The 27,210-nt window shown below is 39.4% G+C and overlaps 1 protein-coding gene across 5 annotated transcripts in view; it reads left to right on the top strand.

Annotated features, from left to right (window-relative positions):
• The window catches only part of Shal (potassium voltage-gated channel protein Shal), a 63,771-nt gene that overhangs the window by 24,344 nt on the left and 12,217 nt on the right, over positions 1-27,210 (top strand). For 4 of the 5 annotated variants that reach the window (XM_028174125.2, XM_028174124.2, XM_089739351.1 and 1 more), the window contains exons 2-3: positions 23,839-24,001; positions 25,157-25,345. In XM_028174125.2, the coding sequence (XP_028029926.1) occupies positions 23,839-24,001; positions 25,157-25,345 (352 nt within the window). Of the gene's footprint in view, positions 1-23,838; positions 24,002-25,156; positions 25,346-25,817; positions 25,946-27,210 lie in introns of all 5 variants that reach the window. The other variant, XM_028174126.2, reaches the window with a different exon arrangement.

Raw genomic sequence — 27,210 nt, 5'->3', positions numbered from 1 at the left:
CGCCCTTGCCGCTCCGCATGATGTTCACACGTCACACGGAGCGGAACGTCCATCAACAGACGGACATTTTCACACATTTTACAACACTTAACCGAATGTTTTACGAGGCGAGTTTACGACCAGCCGACGGTTTCCACGTAAAAACTTGAGATTTAATGGAATCTACTTCAGGAGTGATGTATGCCACGTTATTTACTGCCGCCGCTCTTGACGCGGGAGAAATATACCTACTCAGATTTTAGGGCATCGGGTATTTTATTGGTCCTTTGACATCATTGTTACTGCGCAAGATTCATATGGGATTTCGTTTCATGAGATAACAGACATTTATTTATTTATTTAGGTTCTATAAAGATACATTTTTCGATTACAATACCGTGTAGGAACTTTTTGAAGATATTAAAATGTTGACTAATATTGAAATAGATCATTGGAAGTGTGCTTGCTAAGTTTCCTGCAGAGCCCGGAGACGACGTTGTTATGTGGTGGTAGGGTCGGTATATTGAGTTTTAATTTATTCTGTAACAATTTGGAGTCGACCGTACCATTAATTATTTTGTGTAAGAAAGTGAGGTCGGATAATTTGCGGCAATAAGCTCAAGTTTTTACTCGGTGGTGTCTCAGACGATTGATGTAACCAGTATACTTACATTGATACATTATCTCTAATCTTGAAATTCAGGGTTCGCCCTTTAGTCTAATTTACTGTAACTTTCTGATGAAATCTGTAAAAATCTGATAATAACACATACACTCACACACATACACAAATTAAGCTGAATTTACAAACTATTAAACTTGTATTTTACAGTCTATATCTGGATGTAAAAGCAAATAAATGCGAGAAAAATGCACATTGCACAGTATTTCTTGATCCGGAATAAATTTAAATTTGTAATCAAATTTCCTGATCTGGCTTTCCGAAATGCGCAACTAATTTTGAACTATATGCTGATGTAGATAAAATCTGAAGCCGCTCCTTCGTCTAATAATGAAATTTTCAAACGTTCGAGTAATCTCAAGATGCCTGAATAGGCCCTTATCGCGGTAACTTTAAAGCTGACCCAAGTCTGATTTATGACCCTCCATACAAATTCTCATCATCAGTTTTCAACAAGAAGCTGGTGGCTGAAAAATAAAAAAAAGCTAAAAATATTAAAAATATTAAAATATTAAAAAAATATAAATGTAGTTGTTTTTATTAAGTTATTAGTTTATTACATTAATACATGAAGTGCGACGCTTAGTGTGCGTTATGTAACACAGGCGACATGCCTCAACTCGCCAGGCCTCAAGACAATGTCTCAATACCGGACACAAAAATATGTTAAAAAAAGATTTTCTCATTATATGTTCACGAATGACTTCCTCAATTATAATTGACTTAGGTATTGGCGATAGGGCGTCTGGTGAGCTCGCCCGGGTAGGTACCACCACCCCGCGTATTGCTGCCGAGAAGCAGTTATTCTTGTGGTGTGATGTGAAGTCGTTCTACTATAGAACTGTGGCTTAGACTTCATGTCACAAACAGGGTGCTGGTACTTACGTTGATGATGTCTATGGGCTGGTAATCCCTTCACACCAGATGTGTCGTGAGATCGTTAATTCGTCTAGGCAGATTGAGAGTGCGATAGTCTAAAATATGGGAGAGCATCTGGTACAAAGCCCCAAAAGAATTGAACTCTCTCCTTAAATCCAGAGGTTCCACATAAAATGATATTAAGGTCTAAATGAAAAATTAGCATGTATACGTGCACAGAAGTCGCTAAGTCTGAAGCCGTCAGGATCCACCTACCAGCGCGAGCTCAAGCAGCCCCATCAGTCAGTGCGTAGGACCGCGCTGCACGCCTGATACCCGGTTCTCTCGGATCGTTTGGAGCCTCTGGGTCTGCGGAGGGACTTCGGTTCCCTCTGTATTTTGTACCGTATGTTCCATGGGGAGTGCTCTGAGGAATTGTTCGAGATGATACCAGCATCTCGTTTTTACCATCGCACCGCCCGCCACCGGAGTAGAGTTCACCCATACTACCTGGAGCCACTGCGATCATCCACAGTGCGTTTCCAGAGATCTTTTTTGCCACGTACCATCCGGCTATGGAATGAGCTCCCCTCCACGGTGTTTCCCGAGCGCTATGACATGTCCTTCTTCAAACGAGGCTTGTGGAGAGTATTAAGCGGTAGGCAGCGGCTTGGCTCTGCCCCTGGCATTGCTGAAGTCCATGGGCGACGGTAACCACTCACCATCAGGTGGGCCGTATGCCCGTCTGCCTACAAAGGCAATAAAAAATAAAAAATAAATACCCTCTATTTCTGTTGTTTTCAATTAAACATATGTTTATTACGACTTTTAATAAATAATGTATAGTCTAAAATGAATCCCGTAAGTGTACAGAGTACATTTCTGTTGCGACGATCAAAACACAGGAGATGCAATTTAAAGATAAAATAATTTTTCATACAGATTTTTTTTCTATTCAGCATAAAAATTCAAACGAAATTCGTTTTAGATGAATCTCCTGAGACAAAATTTAATAATGTTGGAGGGGTGTTCGTGGAGTGACGAAAAATCGCTTTTCAGGGCGAGACAATACAGACTGAATTTACTTTTCTGTGTGAAGCACATGCAACCTTTCCATCTCGAATCGGAAAGCCTGGATCTTTTCGATAAAAGTTACAGTTTCCTCTCAGTTGAGGGTTTGGGACGTATGCAGACCGAGGAGACGTCCAGCTACAATTTTTTCTTTTTGGTTGAACCAATAATCGGCGATGTGACTCCTGGAGTTTTTATTTGATTACTGTAACTAGTCGCTAACGTCATGTATCATACATTGATATGCACATGAACCCGTTCTTAAGTTGCGAAGATTTATTATGAGTCTTTTGTAAGGGCCAGTAATAAATTAGTACGTGCACAATCTCAAATCAGTGACATCCTGCAAGGCGCGTGGTGGAGCTCGACTTGTGCGGTTGAGCCGGCGGTTCACATGTTTGTGTTCAATGCGGAATAGTGAATTGCGCGAGAAATAAAGTTGCTAGAGATGTATTGCTGGAGGGGAATGTCGCTTCGTGGGTAAAGCTAAATTTCAAAGCGAAGCGGGAGCACGTTTATCTTGTGACACTATTGTCCACCCTCACTGAATGCGTGGTAACTTAGCGGCAGCGGGAGTGGTTGCGACCACAGTGCACGGCGAGCTACTGGTGAAAGAGAACTTGACATTTTTTACCCTGACAGAGAGGTGTGGAATCCACGAAATAGTTTTGGAAATCAAGAAAAACAGAAAAAACTTTTGAAAAATAATTGGAAAACATTTTCCATGTGACTTGTATAATATTAATTATAGTTATAAATTCGACTTTATCGTTATAATAGAACAAAATGTTTGCACAAGCGCCGGTTCCATATGCTTGATTTAGTGTTCATCCTCGCATCCGCACCAGACCCGCACTGCGGAGCCTCCCTAATGGTTTTCACGGCCACAGAAGACTCGGCTATTAGTAGTAAAATAAAGTTAATATTGATTCTCACACTGAGTTCAGCTCTGCGCATTGTTTTCGCGACGTCTTCCCCGATAGCCGTTCCAGTTTATGAGGTATCCGTTTGTCAGCCGTTTGTTTGTTCTCCGTCACAGATCCGGGGCCCGGGATTGGAAATAACCGGCCCGGAACCGGAACAAATAGTTATTCGTGCTCTACGTGTTTGCATTTGTCTTGCGCTCGTCGTGTAGCTGCCTCGATTCATCTCTCTCATATTACTGAGACACTAATTTAATTTTCAATATTAGAAACGGTATGCGGTTATGATACTGTTGACCAGCGTGACCCTGTGTGAGCTCAAGCGCTCGTGATCTAGTGAATTCAAAAAAAAACTCAAAAAAGTTTTTGTTTATTGCTCTAATTGAGAAACGACCCACCTGATATTAATTGGTTACCTGAGCCCATAGACATCACGACACGAGCGCCACCGCTCCCTTTAAAACCTGCTGGTCTAAGTTTCATTTGTATAGTATAATGAGTGGTCCAAGCTTTAAACCAAAATGCATTCATGTTAACGGAATACATTTGGAAGGGGTTGGTACCTGCCTGACTGAGCTCACAAGACGCTCTGTCAAAAAATAATCATAAATATTTTTTTAATGGTTTTTATGACCTGGTAACTAAGACCTTTAAGTCATATCTTATTTTAATTTATATTCTTATTTTTATGAAAAATGGCATTATGGAGTGAAATGAAATGAAGATGATTAATTAGAGATAAACTGGGATGAAATTAAATGAAATGAGATGAGATGATATAGCATGAAATATAATCTCAGTAAAATTATGGTCTAAATGACCATCATTTTACTGAGGTTTTTTCAGTGGACTTTTTGAGGGATCCCAAGAAGTTACGTCCAGCAGCTTTGATTCATTTTCCCATATTTGTGCACTTTCACAGATATTAAACAGTTAATAAGCCACTGTTATTACACATTCAAACCTGAAGAAACACTAAATAGACAAAATAAAACAAATCACACAACTTCACTCCTCGCGTTCTCGCCAAAAAGTTCCAAATTATAAAGTAAATGAAAAAAAAAAACCGAATAGCTCCTTTTATTGTCAAATAAAGAGTAAGATTATACAGTCTAATATATCTATCTACAAGTAATATAATAGAACCGAATTGAAAAGAACAAAAAGCATGAGCTTGCAGAATGAGCTCATGAATAATTCACACGTCACGTTACATTTGTGGTTCATTCATCTCCGCGTGTCAGCGGGGCAGAGCCTCGTCAATCGGACAGTCATTTCCGGACCGCGCCCTAGATTTAGGGCTGGCTTAGATTTGTCTATTTTATTAGATCGGCGAGCCCACGGTCCTCGTATTTAACATGATTTAGATTAGGTTCACGTATCTTCTTCAGTACACTGACGGATCAAGATCATGTCTGCGGCCCACAAGTTAAGCTTAATGTCGTTGGGTTATAACGAAGCAACCTCTTCAAGGCCTCACTGATATCTGCTGCGGCAGATACATTAAGGTTGATGCTGTATCCTGGTCGGATGCTCAGCTTCGGTTTGACTTGTCCACCGCATGGGTGACCTCTGGCGAACTCTAGTTCTGACCAACCCTTGTCTTTCAAAGGAACCATCACACCGAAGAATGTGTCCGAAAAGGTCGATATACCACGTACCACCACCTAGCTTATTTCGACCACAAAAACGATCGATAATTTCGATTCGAAAGAGGACAAACAATACAATTTTTTTTATTGCTTAAGTGTCTAGACGAACTCACGGTCCCCCTGGTGTTAAGTGGTAACCGAAGCCCATAGACATCTACAACGTAAATGCCGCTACCTACCTTGAGATGTGAGTTCTAAGCTCTCAATTTTTTACAGTACATGCATCTGAGGGTTCGAATGTCTCAAGGTAGAGGGTCGATATTCAAATTGATATGTTTATGTGCTTCGGTAACCACGCTTCGCATACTGCACGATACTGAACGACGGTAGACGTAGGTAGGGTGGTGGTCTACCTGTGCGGACTCACAATACGCCCTACCACCGGTCACGGCTCTCCGATTTCGCTCGTGTCTCCAAAGGCTTTGATGGTTTCCATTGCGATGTTGCCCAGACCTCGTCTATCCTTCCTTTTTGTTGCACCCTCGACTCACAATCGCATGCCCAAGGCAGACCAACCGATCAGTCTGTTATTAAAAAAAAAAATGTCCCGCGCGCGGTCCTTGTTTAATGTAACAAAAGCAAGTGTCATTTGGAGCACAATAAGTAGCGCACGAACCTAGTTATCTTTGTTTAGTGTGACATTTGATGTATGAACCATTGCTGAGTAATTTGGTAATGTTTGTGCAAGGAAGGTCGCGGTCCATATCGTTCATTTATACAACTAAGTGTCGTTTATATACCGAACTAAATTTGAGGTGACGTTCATCATGTACCTTCTTGTCAATTCACCGATGTTCTGAATTAGTAATCATTTTGTTGGAACTGTAGCGGATAGCTATCATAGAGCACGATATATTTGAAAGACTCCTGAATTTTGCTAAAGACATTTCTAAGATAAATTTGCATATAGAAGTTCCAAACCTACCGAGTGACGGTCTATCCAGCAATTTCATTTTAGCAACCTCGCAAAATAGCAAGCTCCGTGGAAGATATTTTATTTTATTTTTTATTGCTTAGATGTGTGGACGAGTTCTTGGCCCACCTAGAATTAAGTGGTTACCGGGTCCCATAGGTAATTACAAAGTAAATGTGCCACCTATCTTGAGATATAAGTTCTAAGGTCTCAAGTATAGTTACAACGGCTGTCCCACCTTTCAAACCGAAACGCATTACTGCTTCACGGCAGAAATAGGCAGGGTGGTGGTACCTATCCGCGCGGACTCACAAGAGGTCCTACCACCAGTAAGTAGTTCCTTCACCTCCCTATAACTAATTAAATAGATAACGTTTATCTCGTTTTTACCATCGCCTCGCCGCCGCTAGAGCAGAATTCATCCATACCACCTATGCACCACCATTGCACTGAATGCACCATGCATGAATTACCGGAGTACTTTTCTGTCACGTGTTATCCGGCTTTGGAATGAACTGTCTTCAATGGTGTTTCCCGAGTGCTATGACATGTCCTTCTTCAAACAAGGCCTGCGGAGATTACTCGGCGGCAGGCAGCGGTTTGTCCCTGGAATTGCTGACGTTGCATGGCGTCGGTGACTTACGACCTGGTGGGCCCTAGGCACGTCTGCCTACAAAAGGCAATAGGTAAAAAAGTCGTGGTGGAATATTTCTTTTGCAAATTAGTACATGTAAGAGTTTAGTAGTCTTTTTCAATCTCCACCTGCCTCTTTTTTAAAATACATGTAAATGTTATCAGACAAACCTTCTCAAAGACACCGTTCGTTATCCTGTACGACAGACGAGACTAAAATAATTACGAATGCAGCACGTACAGCAGTTATCTGAGTATATAAATGTGACGTATGGTATCTGATGAAAGCATAATGAATGAGTTCAGTGTTGTCAGCTCTGAAATAAAAAATATAAAAGAGAAATTGTTTTTGCTACAATACATGGTCTCAAGCTAAAAGGAACGATTTAATAGCAAGCTGGTATAAAAAAGTAAATAAGTATTTTTTTATTGTGGCCTGTTTAGAATTTTAGGCTACAGTAAAAATCATCGTGTTGGTGAATTTTAAAAGTAAAGAAATATCGTTTAAAATATTTTTGTAATTGTATTCTGAAAATGCAGTCATAAAGCATAAAAGAGAAAATTTGATTAGTACGACATAAGACCTAAAAATTTTACGAACTGTACTTAAATTTAAAATTACTACTTAGCTAACTAGTAGCTTCACTAATAATAATACTACTCGGTAGTACTTAGTAGCTTATTTACTAGCTCCTCCTTGCGTCGTTCTCCTAATTACTGAGTGTCGTGACTCCCTCGCTGCATCAATCTCTCTTGTATGATTGCTCTCCATATGCTGTGAACCTTGGCTTCGTGGAGGGCATCGTAGAGCTTGATGTTCAGACAAGACCGAAATTGGTCCGACTATCTCGTGAGACTGCGTCATATCGTGGAGAGTCTAGTTTTAATATTAATCTCCTTTAGTATCGACACATTGGTGCTAAAGGCAGTCCATGGAATCTGCAACAATTTCTTCCAGCACCACATTTCGGAGGCGTCTATGCGGTCTCTGTCGACCTTTTTCAGTTTCCAGGTCTCCGCTCCGTAACTGAATATGGAGAACCAGCGAATTTACTAGCTAGATATACTTTAGTACATTTACAATTCGTAAAATTGTTAGGTGCTATGTCGTACTAACCAAAATTCAATTTTCTCTTTTATGCTTTAAGACCGCATTTTCAGAATGCGATAAACAAAATTATTACTTTTCGACGCGTGTCGTACCTGGAATGACGTCGCGACCGACTGTCGCCATGGTTGCATCAGATCAGAGTGACGTCATCTACCGGGCTACACCGGATCAAAACAACTAACTTACTTTTGAGTGTTCCAAAGTAATACAGCGAATTAGAAATATCCTTCAATTTACTGAAATGTTTTTTATAAATAGTAGGATGCAGTCGCTCCTTACAGCAGAGGTGAGATAACCGGTATACATAATGATGGAGATGGTGGTATTGACGTTGTGTAAGCAAATATGGTACAACCAGTTAGGCGATAGTCCCAAACCATGCGAACTTGGAGGGCACCTAAATTTCAATACCTAAGATATTAATCATCCAGCAATAATACTACTTTTAGATTTAGATTTTGTTTATATTTCGACAGTCAACAATTTAATTTTAAATTATGTAGTTCTAATTCCATAAAAAGTCAAGAATATCCGTAGTTACCTTAAAATAATTTCAATTTCACACAAGTGTCAAACTTAACAAAATCCCTACAGGCCATAACTTTTATTGTAATACATCTGGCAACACTGACTGCACCTGCGGTATTTTCATATAGGGGCTGTCGCAGTTGCGTTGCTTGATGTTCTGACGTCATTGGATTCCGAACTCTCCCGAACGAGCCCGAACTATGCCGAATAAAGCAGACAGTTTATATAACTTTTGATTCTGACTTCTGTTCATATATAATTATTTAAAGGAAGAGTAGTTTCCTCATGAGTTGAAAATTACAGAATCAGAAAACAGTTACGACCTTAAAGTATTAGTTAATTTTGGTAATCGGTTACTTTTTAACATGGTACAAGAAAATTACATATTGTAACCGATCTTACAGCACGTCTAGTGATGAGCCTCTATTGCGGCCCGTGGACATCAAAACGTTAGCGCTCTCCGCGAGACATGAGCTGGAAATCTCGATAGTATCGTCCAACAGTTGACGGTCCCTCAACCCATAACGCACCCCGGCTGCGCGGCAGAAAGGGGCGGGTTCGCGTAACTTACGTTTGCGGATTCACAATCATTTCTGAAAATAAAATGTCGGTTTGATTTTTGTTGTTTGTGTCATTCTATCACCGTAGAAGACGTCCATAAGCATGTATTTTGATATGTGTATTAAGCACTGCCACGCCTGGGAAGACGGCAGGACACACTCCGGCGAGGTGGGCAACAATCGGCCGGAGCGTTAGGGACTATTGGGAGAGAAACCGGCGAACTATACGGGCATTGTCGAGCAAGACTGCTTTTTGCATTTGGGCCACCACCGACTTTTTGTTGAGACCAAGCCTCTCGAGATGTTTTGAGAGGCTTTTAGGGACCAAACCATTCACCGACACAACTACCGGGATTATTTCTGTAGATACCACCCTCCACATGTCGGTCACCTCGTGCGCCAGGTCCAAATATTTGGTCTTATTATTATATTATTATTATTATATTGATATTATTATTATTATTCTTTTATTGCTTAGATGGGTGGACGAGCTCACAGCCCACCCGGTGTTAAGTGGTTACTGGAGCCCATAGACATCTACAACGTAAATGCGCCACCCACCTTGAGATATTTAAGTTCTAAGGTCTCAAGTATAGTTACAACGACTGCCCCACCCTTCAAACCGAAACGCATTACTGCTTCACGGCAGAAATAGGCAGGGTACCAGTAATTCCGCAAATTAGAATTTTTGCGGGTTTGATTTTTATTACACGATGTTATTCCTTCATTTTTGATATTAACTTTTCAGTTACGCCGACTTCAAACTAAATAAAGTATCATAATCAATACGTCTCGGATAACAATCTTTATCACTCCGCGACAGTCATTCTGCGAACATTCGAGTTTATGATTTCTGCGGAATCTCCCGCCCCCTACGAAATGTAAGACGGAATCGATCAAACTGTTGTAAAATATTCCTATTTCGATGCTTAATTTATTCATTGTTACTACTTTAAATACACGCTATGTGTAGGTATAATAGCCGGCAAACTTCTTGAGCATTTGTTGACGTAGTGGGGGTAAGTTTGCGCATGGTACACTCACGTGCAAAAACATTATTTACTCTGCGTTATAATGCAATTAAATTATTAAAATTAACATATGTATTTATTTATATATTTATGAGAACATCAACAAAAAATATAGGTTAATAATTGTAATAATTTAATCTTGGGGTAAAATAGATATTCCTTCTATTAAGTCAAAACTAGAGCTGTTGCCAGGTCTTGGTTCAGTTGAAGCGAAGTTGGTATTTGTAATTTTTTTTTCGTTATCATAATCTTGACCATCATCATCACTGTTTTTATCACCCGAGTTCCTATCATCGTGATGAGTCGACATAGGATCATCGGTGTAGTTTACAACTCGGTCTGTTCGGTCTACTTTTTTGTCTATAATTAATTATTTTTTGAAGATATTCGATTCGTAGTAATCGAATGTAACTTTTTTCAATTACCAGCTTCCGATTATTTTCTGTTTTTTTTTCATCTGAAGCCTAGCTCTTTCATAATTCGTCGTAAACTTCATACCGAGCCATTAAAATTTATATCTTCTTTAAAATTTTCGAAGCCTTTCTACGGTACGGAGTTTCGCTGCTCGTTATGTAGTTATTATGATTACATCTTTTTATTACAGATTGAACGAAACTATCCATTCCGATAACTTTCTTCTTCCCTGATCTTTTCTTACCCGGAGTCCGAAACACGGCGAGCAAGCCAGAGCCTTTAGCTTCGTTAATAATGCACCTAACAGTACAGTAGCAGTTTTTGTTGCTTCCGAAGTCTGTTTTACTTTTTCCATATCATTCTTCCCCTGTTTTATAATGAAGCAATATACGACGTACACAAATTTTCTACCCTTTCTTTTGAATACTACACCAGTTTGTCGCGGCATAGTGTATTTTTTATAAAAAATCAACAAACACTCAACAAATAGCAATGGCAACAAAGTCAACAAGCAATTATAACAAATAACTTAACGATTAATAACGATAGACTTTTCACTGTACGCAAGCGTACTTTTAGGAGCAAGTGAAACGAGGGCGCGGTGCGGGACGCAAGGTTCGACTGATCTACCAATAACGCGCTCGATACGATTTCCCCTGCCGTTGCGCCTCACCCTCACCATCAAAGTGATCTAAAATTCGGTTCTGCGCAGTCAAGGTCATTTGCTCAAGAAGTTTGCCGGTTATTATACACGAATTTGATACAAATGTATTTGTTCCAAAAGGTAATAAGAGAAGAGAGAGGTGTCTCGCAGACACACTTACTGGTGGTAGGACCTCTTGTGAGTCCGCACGGGTAGGTACCATCACCCCGCCTATTTCTGCCGTGAAGCAGTAATGCGTTTCGGTTTTAAGGTAGGGCAGCCGTTGTAACTCTACTGAGTGAGACTTTAGAACTTAATCTCAAGGTGGGTGGCGCATTTACGTTGTAGATATCTATGGGCTCCAGTAACCACTTAACACCAGGTGGGCTGTCAGCTCGTCCGTCCGTCGTCACGTCCTACATAGGAATTCTAATCCGGCTATTTGAGATCAAATACCACTACACGTAGTATATGTTCATTGCTAAAACATTAATGCTCTTGTTTATGCTGTTAGGTGCATTATCAAATGTTTATTTCTTTCTCATCGTGTCCCAGAAAAACATCAGTTAAAATGTAGTAATCGCCGATGGCGGAACAAACCGTAGCTACAAAATAGTTCAAACAAACAACTAAGACAATATTTGGCCGACAGAGTCAAAACAAACAAAGTGGCTACATTAGTTACAGCTACGAATCAGTGTGGGGATGCGAACGTGTCGATAAAGTGTCCTCTTTTTTTTGCTATAGATGAGCAACCTAGGTCACTACTCACTTGGTATTAATTGGTTACCGAAACCCATGCACACGCTCAATTTGAGAAGGCGGCACGACATGAGAACCCTCTTGTCGTGGCCGCTGGAAACTATATATCCGATCCTGTAGAGCGAATGGTAAACAGTCGACGTCGCCCAAAACACGTCATTACGGATCCTCCCGATCCATTGACGGTGCTTTTAGGTACCACAAGCACCGGTCACCGTCTTCATCGAACCCGTCGCTTGCGATGAAGGGTTCGACGAGCGAATTAACCCACAGACACAGCCCACTGAGTTTCTCGCCGGATCTTCTCAGTGGGTCGCATTTCCGATCCAGTAGTAGATTCTGCGAAGCACTGCTCTTGCTAGCATCATTCCAGTTTGAGCCCCGTGAGCTCATTTACTAGCTAAGGTTACGCTGAAATAGCCTCTTAAGGCTATCAGCTTAGGAAAAAAATGCACACGCCATACCACGTGAATGCCGCCACTCACCCTAAGATATGAATTCAAAGTCTCAATTGTAACGGTTTGCTGCTGCCCTGCCTTTCAAACCGGTAGATACTCGAAATACCCGTCAGTAATCACAGTATTCCCACACAGCACTCGGAAAATGCAGATGTTCATTCTCCGGTGAATCCCTTGGTTGTCTTTTAGGATACCTACAAGAAGAAAGAGTATAAAAAATCAAGTGCCAATTTCTTTTATTGCTTTACATCGGTGGACAAGTTCTTTCCCCACCTAGTGTTAAGTGGTTACCAGAGCCCATAGATCTGCAACGTAAATGCCAGTACAGAGTTGTAACTATAGTGAGACCTTAGAACTTATATCTCAAGGTGGGTGGCGGCATTTACGTTGTAGATGTATATGGGCTCTAGTAACCATTTAACACCAGGTGGGCTGTGAGCTCGTCCACCCTGCTAAGCAATAAAAAAAACTTACTTTTTTGTGTTGAACAATGAACACAAAAAAGTAAGTTTTTTTAAGCTAGTTTTTAAGTAAGTGAGTACTAATTTCAATATTTTTTTCCTACCTATGCTGATAGCCTTTAGAGGCTATTTCAACTTCACCCTAACGTGTGTAGGTGAGCTCACGGGGCTCAAACCGGAGTGTTGCTAACACTGGCCCTAGCAAGAGCAGTGCTTCGCAGAATTTACCACCGGATCGGAAATGCGACCCACTGAGAAGATCCGGCGGGGAAACTCAGTGGGCTGTGTCTAGTTGTTAAATCGCTCGTCGAGCCCTTCGTCGCAAGCGACGGGTTCGAAGAGGACGGTGACCAGAATCTCAAACAAAAAGTATCTCTTGCATACAAAAGCGTTCTAATCATATTCATTATCTTTTTTGAAATCAAAACTATCGACACTAAACCAAAGCAGTTAGATGCAGTGCAGTGCTACTTGTTATAAAGTGAGCTGCGAAATAAAAGAACATGACAAATATGTACTTAAAATATAAAAGAGAAGAGAGACGGCGTCGTTTCGGAAATATTGGACAATATTATTGCACATCGACACAGTCTCGCGGCAACGTCACTACAATGTTTTAGAATCTCGTATTTGTAGAAACGCCAAGAGAAATAGGTATAGTAACCGGCAAACATCTTGAGCAAATGACCTTGACTGCGCAGAACCGAATTTTAGATCACTTTGGTGGTGAGGGTGAGGCGCGACGGCAGGGGAAATCGTATCGAGCGCTTTATTGGTAGATCAGTCGAACCTTGCGTCCCGCACAGCGCCCTCATTCCGCTTGCTCCCAAAAGTACGCTTGCGTACAGTGGAAAGTTATTATATTATTAAAGTCTATCGTTATTAATCGTTAAGTTATTTGTTATATTACTTGTGGACTTTGTTGCCATTGCTATTTGTTGAGTGTTTGTTGTTTTTTTATAAAACATACACTATGCCGCGACAAACCGGTGTAGTATTCAAAAGAAAGGGTAGAAAAATTGTGTACGACGTATATTGCTTCATTATAAAACAGGGGAAGAATGATATGGAAAAATTAAAACAGACTTCGGAAGTAACAAAACCATCAGTGAGGACTGTTAGGTGCATTATTAAGGAAGCTAAAGGCTCTGGCTTGCTCGCCGTGTTTCGGACTCCGGGTAAGAAAAGATCAGGGAAGAAGAAAGTTACCGGAATGGATAGTTTCGTTCAATCTGTAATAAAAAGATGTAATCATAATAACTACATAACAAGCAGCGAAACTCCGTACCGTAGAAAGGCTTCGAAAATTTTAAAGAAGATATAAATTTTAATGGCTCGGAATGAAGCTTACGACGTATTATGAAAGAGCTAGGCTTTAGATGGAAAAAAAGAACAGAAAATAATCGGAAGCTGGTAATTGAAAAAAGTAACATTCGATTACTACGAATCGAATATCTTCAAAAAATAATTAATTATAGACAAAAAAGAAGACCGAATCGACCGAGTTGTAAACTACACCGATGAGCCCTATGTCGACTAATCACGATGATAGCGACTCGGGTGATGAAAACAGTGATGATGATGATGGTTAAGATTATGATAACGAAAAAAAATATACAAATACCAGCTTCGCTTCAACTGAACCAAGACCTGGCAACAGCTCTAGTTTTGACTTAATAGAAGGAATATCTATTTTACCCCAAGATTAAATTATTACAATTATTAACCTAAATTTTTTGTTGATGTTCTAATAAATATATAAAAAAATACATATGTTGATTTTAATAATTTAATTGCATTATGACGCAGAGTATATAATGTTTTTGCACGTGAGTGTACCATGCGCAAACTTACCCCCACTACGTCAACAAATGCTCAAGAAGTTTGCCGGCTATTATACGTTACGTTTGTTTATACGTTACTATGTGTGTGTGTGTGTGTGTGACGGAGACGGCGCGGTCACAGAGTATTGTACAACTGTTTCATTGCGACATGTCTCTGTAACGAAATAAACAAACGTACGCGTGAGTCTGCCCGGACCGGTGCCGCCGTTCAACCAACTCTTGCTGCAAACCCATTTCAAGCATTCAGATAACAAGATTGTTATAAACTAAAATTTCAAGGACTATGTGCTTTCAATGTTGTTTTTGGAGTTTACTCCTTTAGAATCGATTTACATATATAGGCCCGGGGTATGAAAATTATGGGGACCAAAATCGTACTAGCATGTCACACGAAATGCGTTATGCGCATGTCACACGAAATGCGCGCCGGGCTGCTGCGCCGGCAGTCCGCCACAAAGCCTCGTACTGATCGCGCGTTTCTCTCATTATTGTATTTTCATATATTTGTTAGTCGTTTGTTTTGTGTCTCGTTAATTTGTTAATAATCTGTAGTGTATCGTGTTGTCGTAATATAGAACTATTTCTCGTATTGTTTCGTTTAATTTTTTATATCCAGTAAACTCCAGTCGTGCGTCGGAGCGGACACACACACTTTTTTTTTCTTCTTTTTATTGACGCACAAAACAGATTACAACCATAGAAATTATAAGTTTAAATGTTTAACATAACAATCTGGATTGCAATTCAAAATAGATGTATACAGAAAAAAAATTACAACTGAAGCGATGCCTAAATACACACACACACAACCGCACGCGCGCACACACACACACGTATGTAAGTTACTATCTGATTAAATTAAATCTAATGTTACATTAACTGGACAATATTAATTATTTGAGAATATGTCTAACTAATTTACAATATTTATAAAAAATATTCTCAAATATATCAAGATCTGTGTTGCCACTTGCCAACTCATTATATTGTCGTGCCATTCTTTTTTTTTTATGATTGAAGGATTACTGATGGCCCGGATGCCTTTCCAGTTTCACGAGGACAGGTGGGCGAGCAAAGGCTCAGCCAGGAGGGGTGGGATTTGCTAACAGCTACCCGAGCGCCTCCGAAGGAGACCTAACAGCTCAAGAGTAGCTGCTTCGCGAATGAATCTACTACCGGATCGGAATCGCAACCCGCTGAGAAGATCCGGCGAGAAACTCAGCGAGCTGATTCATGGGTTAGGTTGCACGGCGAACTCTTTGTCGAGTTCGACGAGTACGGTTACCGAGGTCCCTAAGCCTGCTCCTAGTGTTAGAGCTGAAGGCGTCTAATGCAAAAGTTATTGGATCTTATGGATCCGTAAGGACGTGCGTGCCATTCTAACAATGGGATTAAAGTATGAGATGTTATTTTTGTGAACTTCAAGTGCAAAAAGATTAGTGCAATGTGATCTACGCGCAGTATATCTGGTATTAAAAGATATTTGCGAAATTAAATCACTTGAATTTATTATATAATGTATGATTTTGTACAAATAGACTAAGTCAAAGTATTTACGACGAAGAGATAAAGATTCAATTTGAATTGGGCTAGTCTATGTTCATAATTAAGATTATTTCGACCTAGTTTCAAGCGGTAAGCTAATATCCTGAGACATTTTTTTTGCACTTTTTCAATGTTGACTATGTCCTTTTTTTTTCTCTCACAAATATGTGGGCAGGAAACCTATGTCTATATTAATCTACAGACGTGTCTTATCTTGCCTATATGAACATATTAACATGGTTATTTCTCTTACTTAATATATAAATACAGTTTGGTTTGTTCGAACACTTATAACTCGAGAGCCGCTGGACCGATTTTCATGATTTTCTATTTGTTGCATTTGTTTCTGTCCCAATTAGCAGAATAACTATTAAAAACATTGGGAAATTTATGAAAATAATAAAATGAAAGAAAAACCTTTTCCCACTGATACGGTACACTCTCCCCTCCAATTAAAGATCGTATTTCAATACAAGTTTTGAATCTACAAAATGTATCTACAATATTGGGATGGTGGCGTAATTTAGATTTAAAAACTATAGAATAATGTCAGTAATGAAAAAGGATTTTCAGGTATATTTGTTGTCAAATATTGATACTTTCAAAATTTTATGTCATATAAACTATGGAAAATATATTATGCAACAATACTCTTGGATTGTGTTGCCTTAATGGCAAAGTGATATGTAGTTCAGGTAATCTGTAACACGACATTCATTGACTGTTAGCCGGTACGAAGCTGGACGGGTCAGCTAGTAAACACGTTAATGGGTAAACATTAAACAGTTAAATGAAGTCATTCTCTGTTTGTTTATCGGTTTCTGTTTGATGTCGACTTTTAACAATACAATATTTATTTTATTCACAAAGAATAAACAAAGCAGTTAAGTTCAATTTTGTCGTCTCATTGTCGATGAACTTTCCATTTTTTGTTTGCCCTTAACTAGATATTGTCGAGCAGTGCCGTCGATAAATAGTTTGACAATAGTGTTTATTATTTCAAAAAGTCTATAACTGAGAGCTTCTTACAAGTTTCCTTTTCCACTATAGCTGATCAACGTGGCGTCTCCCTGTTCTTAAGTGGCTTCAATTGTATTGTATAGCCGGCTGTCTTATCCTTCAAATCAGAACGCATGACTGCTTCGCAACAGAAATAGGTTGGAATAGCTGATAGAGCTACGTTGGAACGACGGGTCGTGCGGACCAACAATATTTTCTTCCTCCAGTAAATATGGAATATAAAATAAATGAAATGAATATAAAAATAAATGTTAATAATTATCCTCGAAATTCGATCAATTGACGGATACCACTATTTATTCAATAAATGTATAATATTTAAATCATAAAATAGAATTTGCTTATACACTTTACACCAGGATTGGCTTGTAGTTAATGCTCTATTGTATATAATTAGCAGTTAGCGCAAGTTAGGTTAAGTTGGTACAATAAAATGTTCTCCATCCCGTTTGCATGTACTACATACGTACATACATACATAACTACATAATAATATATATCTAACTGTCGACGGAGCGGGAGCGGAAACGAAACCGGATTGAAAACAATGTTCGCGTAAATTTATTGTGTGTTTATATTATGGACAGAACACTCGAGAATCATTTGTATTGTTTCGTGCGTTGTTATAATAATACTAGCTGTACCCGTACGCTTCGCTGGCATTTAAAATTAACATTATTATTTCTCACCCCCACAAAAATTCTCATCCTTAACGCCCCCGCAACTGGTGTAGGGAGTGCAACACTCATATAAATATTAGCCTATTCATTAAGTACTTGTATTTTCTACATGGATACCAGGTTTCAAGTCAATCGGATGCATGATTTGGTAGTTATAACGGAACGTCCATAAAAACCACTATCTACATATATAAAAATGAAACCCGTTTTCCGTTGTCACGACATAACATGAAAACGGCTTGACCGATTTGGCTAATTTTGGTCTTGAATTATTTGTGGAAGTCCAGAGAAGGTTTAAAAGGTACAAAAATATGAAAATTCTCGGAATTAAATAAAAATAACAATTTTGTTTTCCCTTTGACGTGTCCCCCGTCGGACGGATTCCTTTTGTTTGTTTTAAGTTTATTCTATATAAAAGTTTAGGTCTTTTATTTATCGATTGAGGCACTACGAAGTCTGCCGGGTCAGCTAGTTGATTTATATATTAGTATAGATTATCTATCGTACTAGTCCGTACTGCCTCCGCAGCACACGGCAGCACGACGCCTCTCCAGGATAGGCCACGTGATTTAGTAATTACAGGGTCTCGTGGCCATCGATAACATGAATACCACCCAGCCAAGGTCGGGAGCTCGAAGGCTCGGTTGTATTGTGTACCGGCGTCACTTACCGTCATAAACTTACATAAGTGACGCCGCTGGCTCTCTCCAAGAACTACCCGGTCACTGTCCTCGCCGAACCCGTTGCTTGCGACGAAGGACTCGACTAGTAAATTAACCCATAGACACAACCCACCGAGTTTCTCGCCAGATCTTCTCAGTAGGTCGCGTTTCCGATCCGGTGGTAGATTCTGCGAAGCACTGCTCTTGCTAGGGCCGGTTTTAGCAACATTCCCGGTTTGAGCCCCGTGAGCTCACCTACTCACGCGGTTACGCTGACATAGTCTCTCAAGGCTGTTAGCTTAGGTAGGAAAATAAAAAGAGGAACTGGCAGGAGGACAGAGATAATTTCATTAACATTCTGAATGAACGCTCAGAACAAAAAGCTTCAATCATTTACATAACGCGAATATTTGTTCCTTGTATATCGGAACTGTGACGTGCGCGCTTCGAGAGAAATCGTAAATAATATTTTATTATATTCAAATAAAGCACTATTTACGTCACGGCACTTGACTCATACACTTGAGCTTTTAAAGCTTATCGATTATGAACCAATCTCAAAACAGGGTTATTGCTGCCGGAAATTGCTGTATTATCTGTGAAAACTGAGTTTAGTTGCTCAATAAAAAACCTTTAAGCAAATAAACTACAAAAAAAACACCGCGACTGCGTCCGACCGTATAAACCATTTTAACCTTTATTTCGTAAACGATAAATCTTCAAGTCCAGCGATTGTTACACGCTCGACGTAATTACGCACAAGCTTCCTGTTCTAATGAGCTATCTGGCCTGTGAAGAAAATGTACGTATCTATTATCATGTACATTCATTAGTAATAGGAGCCTGCTGTTAATTCATATCGTGTTCTCTCGACTTAAGAACTGTAGCTTTACTCTGTTCAAACGTCGAGAATGGTTCTCTGTGCTTTTGTTGTTTACGTAATAATCAAAGTTTGTCTATAATAATAGGTCCTAATTTCCATTTTACAATACTGGCCATTTGAAACGTAATTTATTCATGGCTGGCGATACATTTGAAGTCGTCGTGGCCTAAAGGATAAGACGTCCGGTGCGTTCGTATCTAGCGATGCACCGGTGTTCGAATCCCGCAGGAGGGTACCAATTTTTCTAATGAAATACGTACTCAACAAATGTTCACGATCGACTTCCACGGTGAAGGAATAACATCGTGTGATGAAAATCAAACCCGCAAAATTATAATTTGCGTAATTACTGGTGGTAGGACCTCTTGTGAGTCCGCACGGGTAGGTACCACCGCCCGGCCTATTTCTGCCGTGAAGCAGTAATGCGTTTCGGTTTGAAGGGTAGGGCAGCAGTTGTGACTATACTGAGACCTTAGAACTTATATCTCAAGGTGTGTGGCGCATTTACGTTGTAGATGTCTATGGGCTCCAGTAACCACTTAACACCAGGTGGGTTGTGAGCTCATGAAACATTGTGAACTCAAATATAATATTTAATTTAAAAAAATTGAAATTCTATTATTAAAAACACAGTCATTTATTTGTTTACTAGCTTTTGCCCGCGACTTCGTACGCGTGGTATAGTTACTTTGACATAACGCTAAATTTTACTCGTCGCTTTTTTTAAATAGAAAGTGAAAATATTTTTGAATAATAGAATGTTAAGGAGCTGTTTAAGGTATCAAAATTACGTATTTTAACCGACTTCAAAAGAGGAAGTTATCAATTCGACTATAATTTTTTCTATGTGTGTTCACCGATTTCTCGAAAATGCTTGAACCGATGATAAATTTTTTTTTTTTGTTCGAAAGAGTAGACTTCCCGAATGGTCCTGTAATCATCAAGATCTGATGATGGGATCCGGAGGAAATCCAGAAAAATCTATAATTGTCAAAGCCTATCTTGAATTGATTTGAGTGTTTCAATGCTGTAATGAACAATGTATTTACTCGGATAGGGATTAATATCATCTTCATAAAAACACCTCCATATATAATTCTTTGTTTTAGAAAAAAATTGGTTAGCACAAAAAACGTTATAGTGAGCTAACCTTAACATATAGACATATGCTGTCGCGGACTTTTTTTTAGATCTTTTAAAGATCTTTTAAAGGGGAGCAATTCTGTCATACATTATTTTAACGAAACTATAACCGTTTCCGTAGCGCACACAGCGGAAGCTCTCAAAAAGGGAAAAAACACTGATTTTGAAAAATTCGTTATTGATGCTCCGCTTGTATTGGTCTTAGCGTGATGTTATGTAGCCTTCCTCAATAAATGGGCTAACACTGAAAGAATTTTTCAAATCGGACCAGTAGCTCCAGAGATTAGCGCCTTCAAACAAACAAACAAACTCTTCAACTTTATAATATTAGTATAGATTAATTAGAGTTTTGTTTTCACTACATTTGTACCTTTTCCATCAATATGAACACGATGAAGATATGAGTAATCAGGGAATGCGAGAGCCGTCTGAACGATCGCCAGCGCGACGAGCACGTCACGGCGTGGCTTGCGTTACTTAGTAGACACAAAAACGGAGAGATTGTCAACTGTGTTGTTACTTGCGATGATAAATGATTATTTTTGCTAATCATAAACGGTGATCTTGTTGTTCAGATCCAGTTTAAGCACCTAGACAATGCCTCAAAAGAAAACTTTACTCTAAAAGAGCCACGGTCACTGTTTGTTGGTCTAACGCCGGTATAATTATCACAGTTGTTTACCAAATGGCAGGAGCATTACTGCGGATGTGTACTGTGAGGAGCTGGACACAATGTCCGCCCAGTTCTGGTTAATCCCTCGTCCCCGCTGCCCCTATTGATTACGCTCGACCTCATGCGGCAGAACAGACGGTCTCTAAGCTACAAGAGGTTGAGGGTTGGAAGCTTTGCATTTATTTACTAAGTGGAATATTCAGTTCTTTTAGAAGACTACAAACTGGTACTTACAGTTTCTTACCTCTCAATATTAAACGTCCGAGGTGTATATATATATACATGTATATATAACTAGTCAGGTCATAAATATTGTCACACAGTAAAAACTTTTCTTCTAGAATGCTGGCCACAAAAAAGTTTATTGAATTCGAATTTCGAATTGTTCATGAAAATAAAAATGTATACTTTTAGAATTTTACTCATTTTTAAATATGGAGTGGACGCTTAAAGAAGACCGCGCCAATTAAAATTTTTAACATACTGAAAATTTTGAATATAACCAAAAGATTCGTTTATCGTACCATCAAACGATACAATGAAGACTCTAGTGTAGATGACAGGTCAAGAAGTGGTCGCCCTCAGTCTGTTAGGACTCCAGCAGTGATAAAAGCTGTGAAGGCGCGAATTCAAAGAAATCCCAAACGTAAGCAGAAACTGTTGGCCCTTCAGATGGGGTTAAGCAGAACCACGGTGAAAAGGGTGTTAAATGAAGACTTAGGGCTTCGGGCATATCGAAGAAAAACAGGATATCGTTTGAATGCTCGTCTAATGGACCTGAGACTGAAGAGATGCCGCGCTTTGTTGATGCGGTACGCGGGAAAAAAATATCGGGAAACTCTTTTTTCGGATGAAAAAAATTTTACCGTAGAAGAGAGCTACAACAAACAAAATGATAAGGTGTACGCACACAGTAGTGAAGAAGCGAGCAACCGTATTCCGCGTGTCCAACGAGGTCATTTTCCATCCTCGCTCATGGTATGGTTGGGAGTTTCTTATTGGGGCTTAACAGAGGTAAATTTTTGTGAGAAAGGTGTAAAAACGAATGCAGTTGTGTATCAAAATACAGTCCTGACGAACCTTGTGGAACCTGGAACCCTCTCATACCATGTTCAATAACAGGCACTGGGTATTCCAACAAGATTCGGCGCCAGCTCATAGAGCGAAGAGCACACAAGACTGGCTGGCGGCGCGTGAAATCGACTTCATCCGTCACGAAGACTGGCCCCCTTCCAGTCCAGATTTGAATCCGTTAGATTACAAGATATGGCAACACTTGGAGGAAAAGGCGTGCTCAAAGCCTCATCCCAATTTGGAGTCACTCAAGACATCCTTGATTAAGGCAGCCGCCGATATTGACATGGACCTCGTTCGTGCTGTGATAGACGACTGGCCGCGCAGATTGAAGGCCTGTATTCAAAATAACGGAGGTCATTTTAAATAAACTTTAGTGTCATAAGAATCTATGTTTTGTTTAGTTCATTTTGGTATATGAATGGTTACATAATGAATAAACTTGTTTCAATTATTTTACATTAAACATGTGACAGAATTTATGACCTGACTAGGTATAATGAATGTATCTGTGATCTGAATTTTTCAAGATGTATGGGCGTAAGATTTTTTCCATCCATTTTAGTGAGAGATCTCTAAAGATTTTAGATTATATTAATACCGATGCTAGTTAATTTGAATTTTTTGTAACATGACCTTTAAGCCAAGTCTTATGTTTTATTCTTACAATCTGTTATGATATGAAAAATTATATGAAGCAAAATGAGATGGCGTTAATTAATTTAAGACTCGACCAGTCAATTAAGGTGAAGTTAAATGAAACCAGATAAGATGGGATGAAATATAGCCTCAGATTAATGATGGTTATTTACTGAGAATTTTTCAGTGGACATTTTGGAAGAACTCGAGAATCTACGTCCGGTGGCTTTGCTTTATTTTCCTACATTTGTGCACTTTCACAGATCCTAAACAGTTTATAAACTACTGTTATTATTACACATTTAAACATGAAAATACACTATATTTACAATATTAAACAATTCACATAACTTCGCTAAAATGTGCTATGTCTTCCAGTACCTAGGGAGATCACAAGAATAGCGCGCACAAAGTTATGTCAAAGTGAATTTTGTAAAAAAAAAAAAAACCTGGTGTTAGGTTTGAACTACTCATGAATTAATTAAAACTAATTATTTGTAGCATGTTTGTCTGTCTGTGTGTTGTGTACTTGCGAGTATTTGAAGCAGTTCAGTTAGTTTCTTGTAGAGCTTTACAAAATTAATTTAGGTTTCCACCGGGGGCGCTCGTCCAGCTGTTAGCAAATCTCATCCCTCTTGGTTGAGCCTGTGCTCACCCACCTATCCTGGTGAAACTAGAAAGGCCTCTAGGCCACCAGTAAAACTTCCTTCACAAAAAAAGCTAACAAAATAGTATCATCAATGTAAGGCAGGTGACGTGCCAGCCGCGTCAACAAAAACGTGTAGACTCGACATAATAGTATATACCGCTAGTGAGATTGAAACGTTGTGGTCAGACTAGTTCACAACAGACATCAGTTAAGTCTCTATAGGTACAGGCTGCTGACACGAGCGTGTCCGATTTATTGTCAGAAAATTGTCGTCTTATCGAAAGGAGACGGTGACCATCACAGGCATTCCAGTGGCTTCTTTACATATATTCCCGCCTTTTTTACAGTTACGGCGACATGGTCCCGGGCACCATCGCGGGCAAGATCGTGGGTGGAGTATGCTCGCTGTCCGGAGTGCTGGTCATTGCTCTACCGGTACCGGTTATCGTCTCCAACTTCTCCAGGATCTATCACCAAAACCAACGCGCTGATAAAAGGAAGGCACAACGAGTAAGTGTTAAATGTTTTAATCTATACTAATATTAAAAAGCTGCAGAGTTGAACGCGCTAATCTCAGGAACTACTGGTCCGATTTGAAAAATTCTTTCAGTGTTAGATAGCCCATTTATTAAGGAAGGCTATATAACATCACGCTAAGACCAATACAAACGGAGCACCAATAAATAATGTTTCAAAATCAGGGTTTTTTCCCTTTTGAGAGCTTCCGTTGCGTGCGCTGCAGAAACGGTTAAAGTTTCGCTAAAATAATGTATGACAGAATTGTTCTCCTTTATAAGATCCAAAAAAAACTGCGACAGCATATGTCTATATGTTAAGGTTGGCTCACTATAACGTTTTTTATGCTAACCAAATTTGTTCTAAAATAAATCATTATTTGTGAACTATTCCACGCCGACGAATTCGCTGGGAAAATCAAGTGTTTTAATAATGTAACAGTATTGATTCATATATTTATTTATATTTCTTGCTTATGTCGATGGACTAGCTCACGGCCTATGAGATTTTAAATGGTTACCGGAGATCATAGACGTCAAAAACGTTAAATATCGCCACCCACCTTAACACATAAGTTCCGAATCTAAATTCTACAGCAGTTCAAACGGAAATGTATTACTGCTTCACGACAGAAATAGACAGGCTGGTGGTACCTGCCCGTGTAGGCTCACAAGACGCCTTACCACCTCTGGATTATGGCCAGTACTTATGAACCGTGGATGTCACTAAACTCAAAACAGGGTTAATAGATCAAACGCTGATAATTGCTCTCTGGTCATTCATTAGGAGCACTAGGTATGCGACAGTGGCCACCTGTAGCTACTGCTACTACAAATTTGCCCCTAATTTCTACACAAATCTATTGTATGCATTATAAATTAGCTTAACCACATCGACACTAGTTCAATCATTGTAGATTAGCGGAGACTGACGCGTATATAAACACACCAGTGCGTTTACCATTGTACCATACGTACATGTGTGAGTGGGCTTGATGATCTAAACATTAATCAGGTACAAATGCGATTCAGACAGCTTCAAGATGATTCACTCAGTTTTAAACGTCACCCAGCAGTCCGCCTATGCCACCACCAAATACCGTGTCCTGTAAAATTTAAATTTAATAAAATCTCTCATTTGAACTTTCAGAAAGCCCGTCTTGCCCGCATCCGCATTGCCAAGGCATCTTCAGGCGCTGCCTTCGTGTCCAAGAAGAAAGCTGCCGAAGCTCGTCTTGCAGCCCAGGAGTCAGGCGTGGAGCTTGATGATGCCGGCAGGGATGAGGATATTTTCGAATTGCAACATCACCATCTTTTGCGATGCTTGGAGAGGACTACGGTGAGATGAATTCATTGATTGAATTTGTAACGTATGGTTTGAACCCCAATTCCTTAAGTCAACAAACTCTGAATTATTGAAAATATTCATTAACCTGCTTCTATTATCTTATAGTTCACTGCCACTTGCTGACTGCTACCTGCTACTCATATTTAGTTTGTTATAAAGTAAGCCTCGACTACCTTGTACTGTGCGCTTTGATAGGTATACTTACAAAATATGGTCAGCCACTCTGAACGTTATTGCCAGAAAGTAAACTAAAGATTTTTTCACATGAAGCTCCCTAATTTTCCAACTTTTAGTTGCATATAATTTCTTTATCAGCTACTAGAAGCTTGGACCCCAATTTCTTCTCACAAGGAGCGAACAGTAATACGACCAGTTACCAGAGAGTACAGCATTTGAGGCAAAAACCGGTTAGGTCTTAGCCTAGGCATATAACCATGATTGATAGAGCCTGCATTGTCATTAGATGAAAGTAAAGGTCTCAAGCAAGCCTGACCACGTGACCCGGAGTCCTACACCCCACGAGTATGACGCGCGAGCCAGCCACCTCCAGCCGCTCTTAGACGTATGAAGTTGGAGTTCAAAGATCAAAAGGTTGGGTTCAGGTCGCGAGGTCAGAAGGTCACATTGGTTTTATAATTTGTTAAACAAGGGAAGAGAGTGACGTAATATAATTGTTAGGAGCCTTGAGGAGTCACAGCCATCTCGCTAGAGACCCAACAGCGCTAGCTCAAGGTATGGACTCACAGTTGACAAAAAGGACGTAATATACTCACATCACCGTTTCATTTTATTTTATTTGGCATAAGTGGTAGACCCTCACGTCCTGATTGCTGTTAGTATTGCGGGGACCGCATCCTGGACCGCTCATGCTCTTCTACTGAGACATCAATGAAAAATGAGCACACTGTATTATTTGTGGTATTAACTTTATTTTCTAATTAAAATAATGACATTATTCAGGAAGTAGATAATAGGTCGGGGAAAAGTCTTTTCGCATTATAGTATGTATAAACTTGTAATAAAATCTCTTTGGCTATACTATTTGTATCTGGTTGGTTTTGGTATCATTAAAAGTTTAAATTTAAAAAAAGATAATTCCAAATTCATATTAGGAAAATGTGTGATTTTTATTTATTTTTCGTACTGTCAAGATGAGTGAATGTAATGAAGAGATTCGATACATGATAGTTTAAAAATTTACTACAAAAAGGTAAAAATGCGACGCAAGCCGCAAAAGAAATTTGCGATGCTTATGGACCTAGTGTAGTGTCTGTGAGAGTAGCACAAATTTGGTTTAAGGGTTTATAACCCGGAAATTTTGATGTCAAAGATGCACGTCGCTCTGGTCGCTCTATCTATACTTAATATTATAAAGAGGAAAGATTTGTTTGTTTGTTTGTTTCGAATAGGCTACGAAACTACTGGACCGATTTAAAAAATTCTTTTTCCATTAGAAGCCGACATTGTCCCTGATGAACATAGGCTACTTTTTTTAAAAAAATTTTTTTTTTTTTTGGTTTCATGTGTGTTTTAATGTTTCCGAAGCGAAGCGAGGGCGGGTCGCTAGTTACGGATAAAATGGAAGCCATTTTTGAAAAAGTGGAGCAAGATCGGCATATCAGTAGTTACGACGTAGCTGAAGAACTGGAAATTGACCACAAAACAGTTTCGGCGCATTTGAAAAAAACTGGGTACACAAAAAAGCTCGATATTTGGGTACCTCACGAGCTCACTGAAAGAAACCTAATGAACCGTCTACTCATTTGTGATTCTTTATTACGACGTAATAAAACCAAACCATTTTTGAAGAAGCTGATAACTGGTGATAAAAAGTGGATCACGTACGACAAGAACGT

This window comes from Bombyx mandarina, chromosome A1 (genome assembly GCF_030267445.1).
Source record: "Bombyx mandarina strain Sakado chromosome A1, ASM3026744v2".
NCBI lineage: Eukaryota > Metazoa > Arthropoda > Insecta > Lepidoptera > Bombycidae > Bombyx > Bombyx mandarina.
The sequence above is the reverse complement of the archived record's forward strand: the minus strand, read 5'-3'. Positions and strand labels throughout refer to the sequence as shown.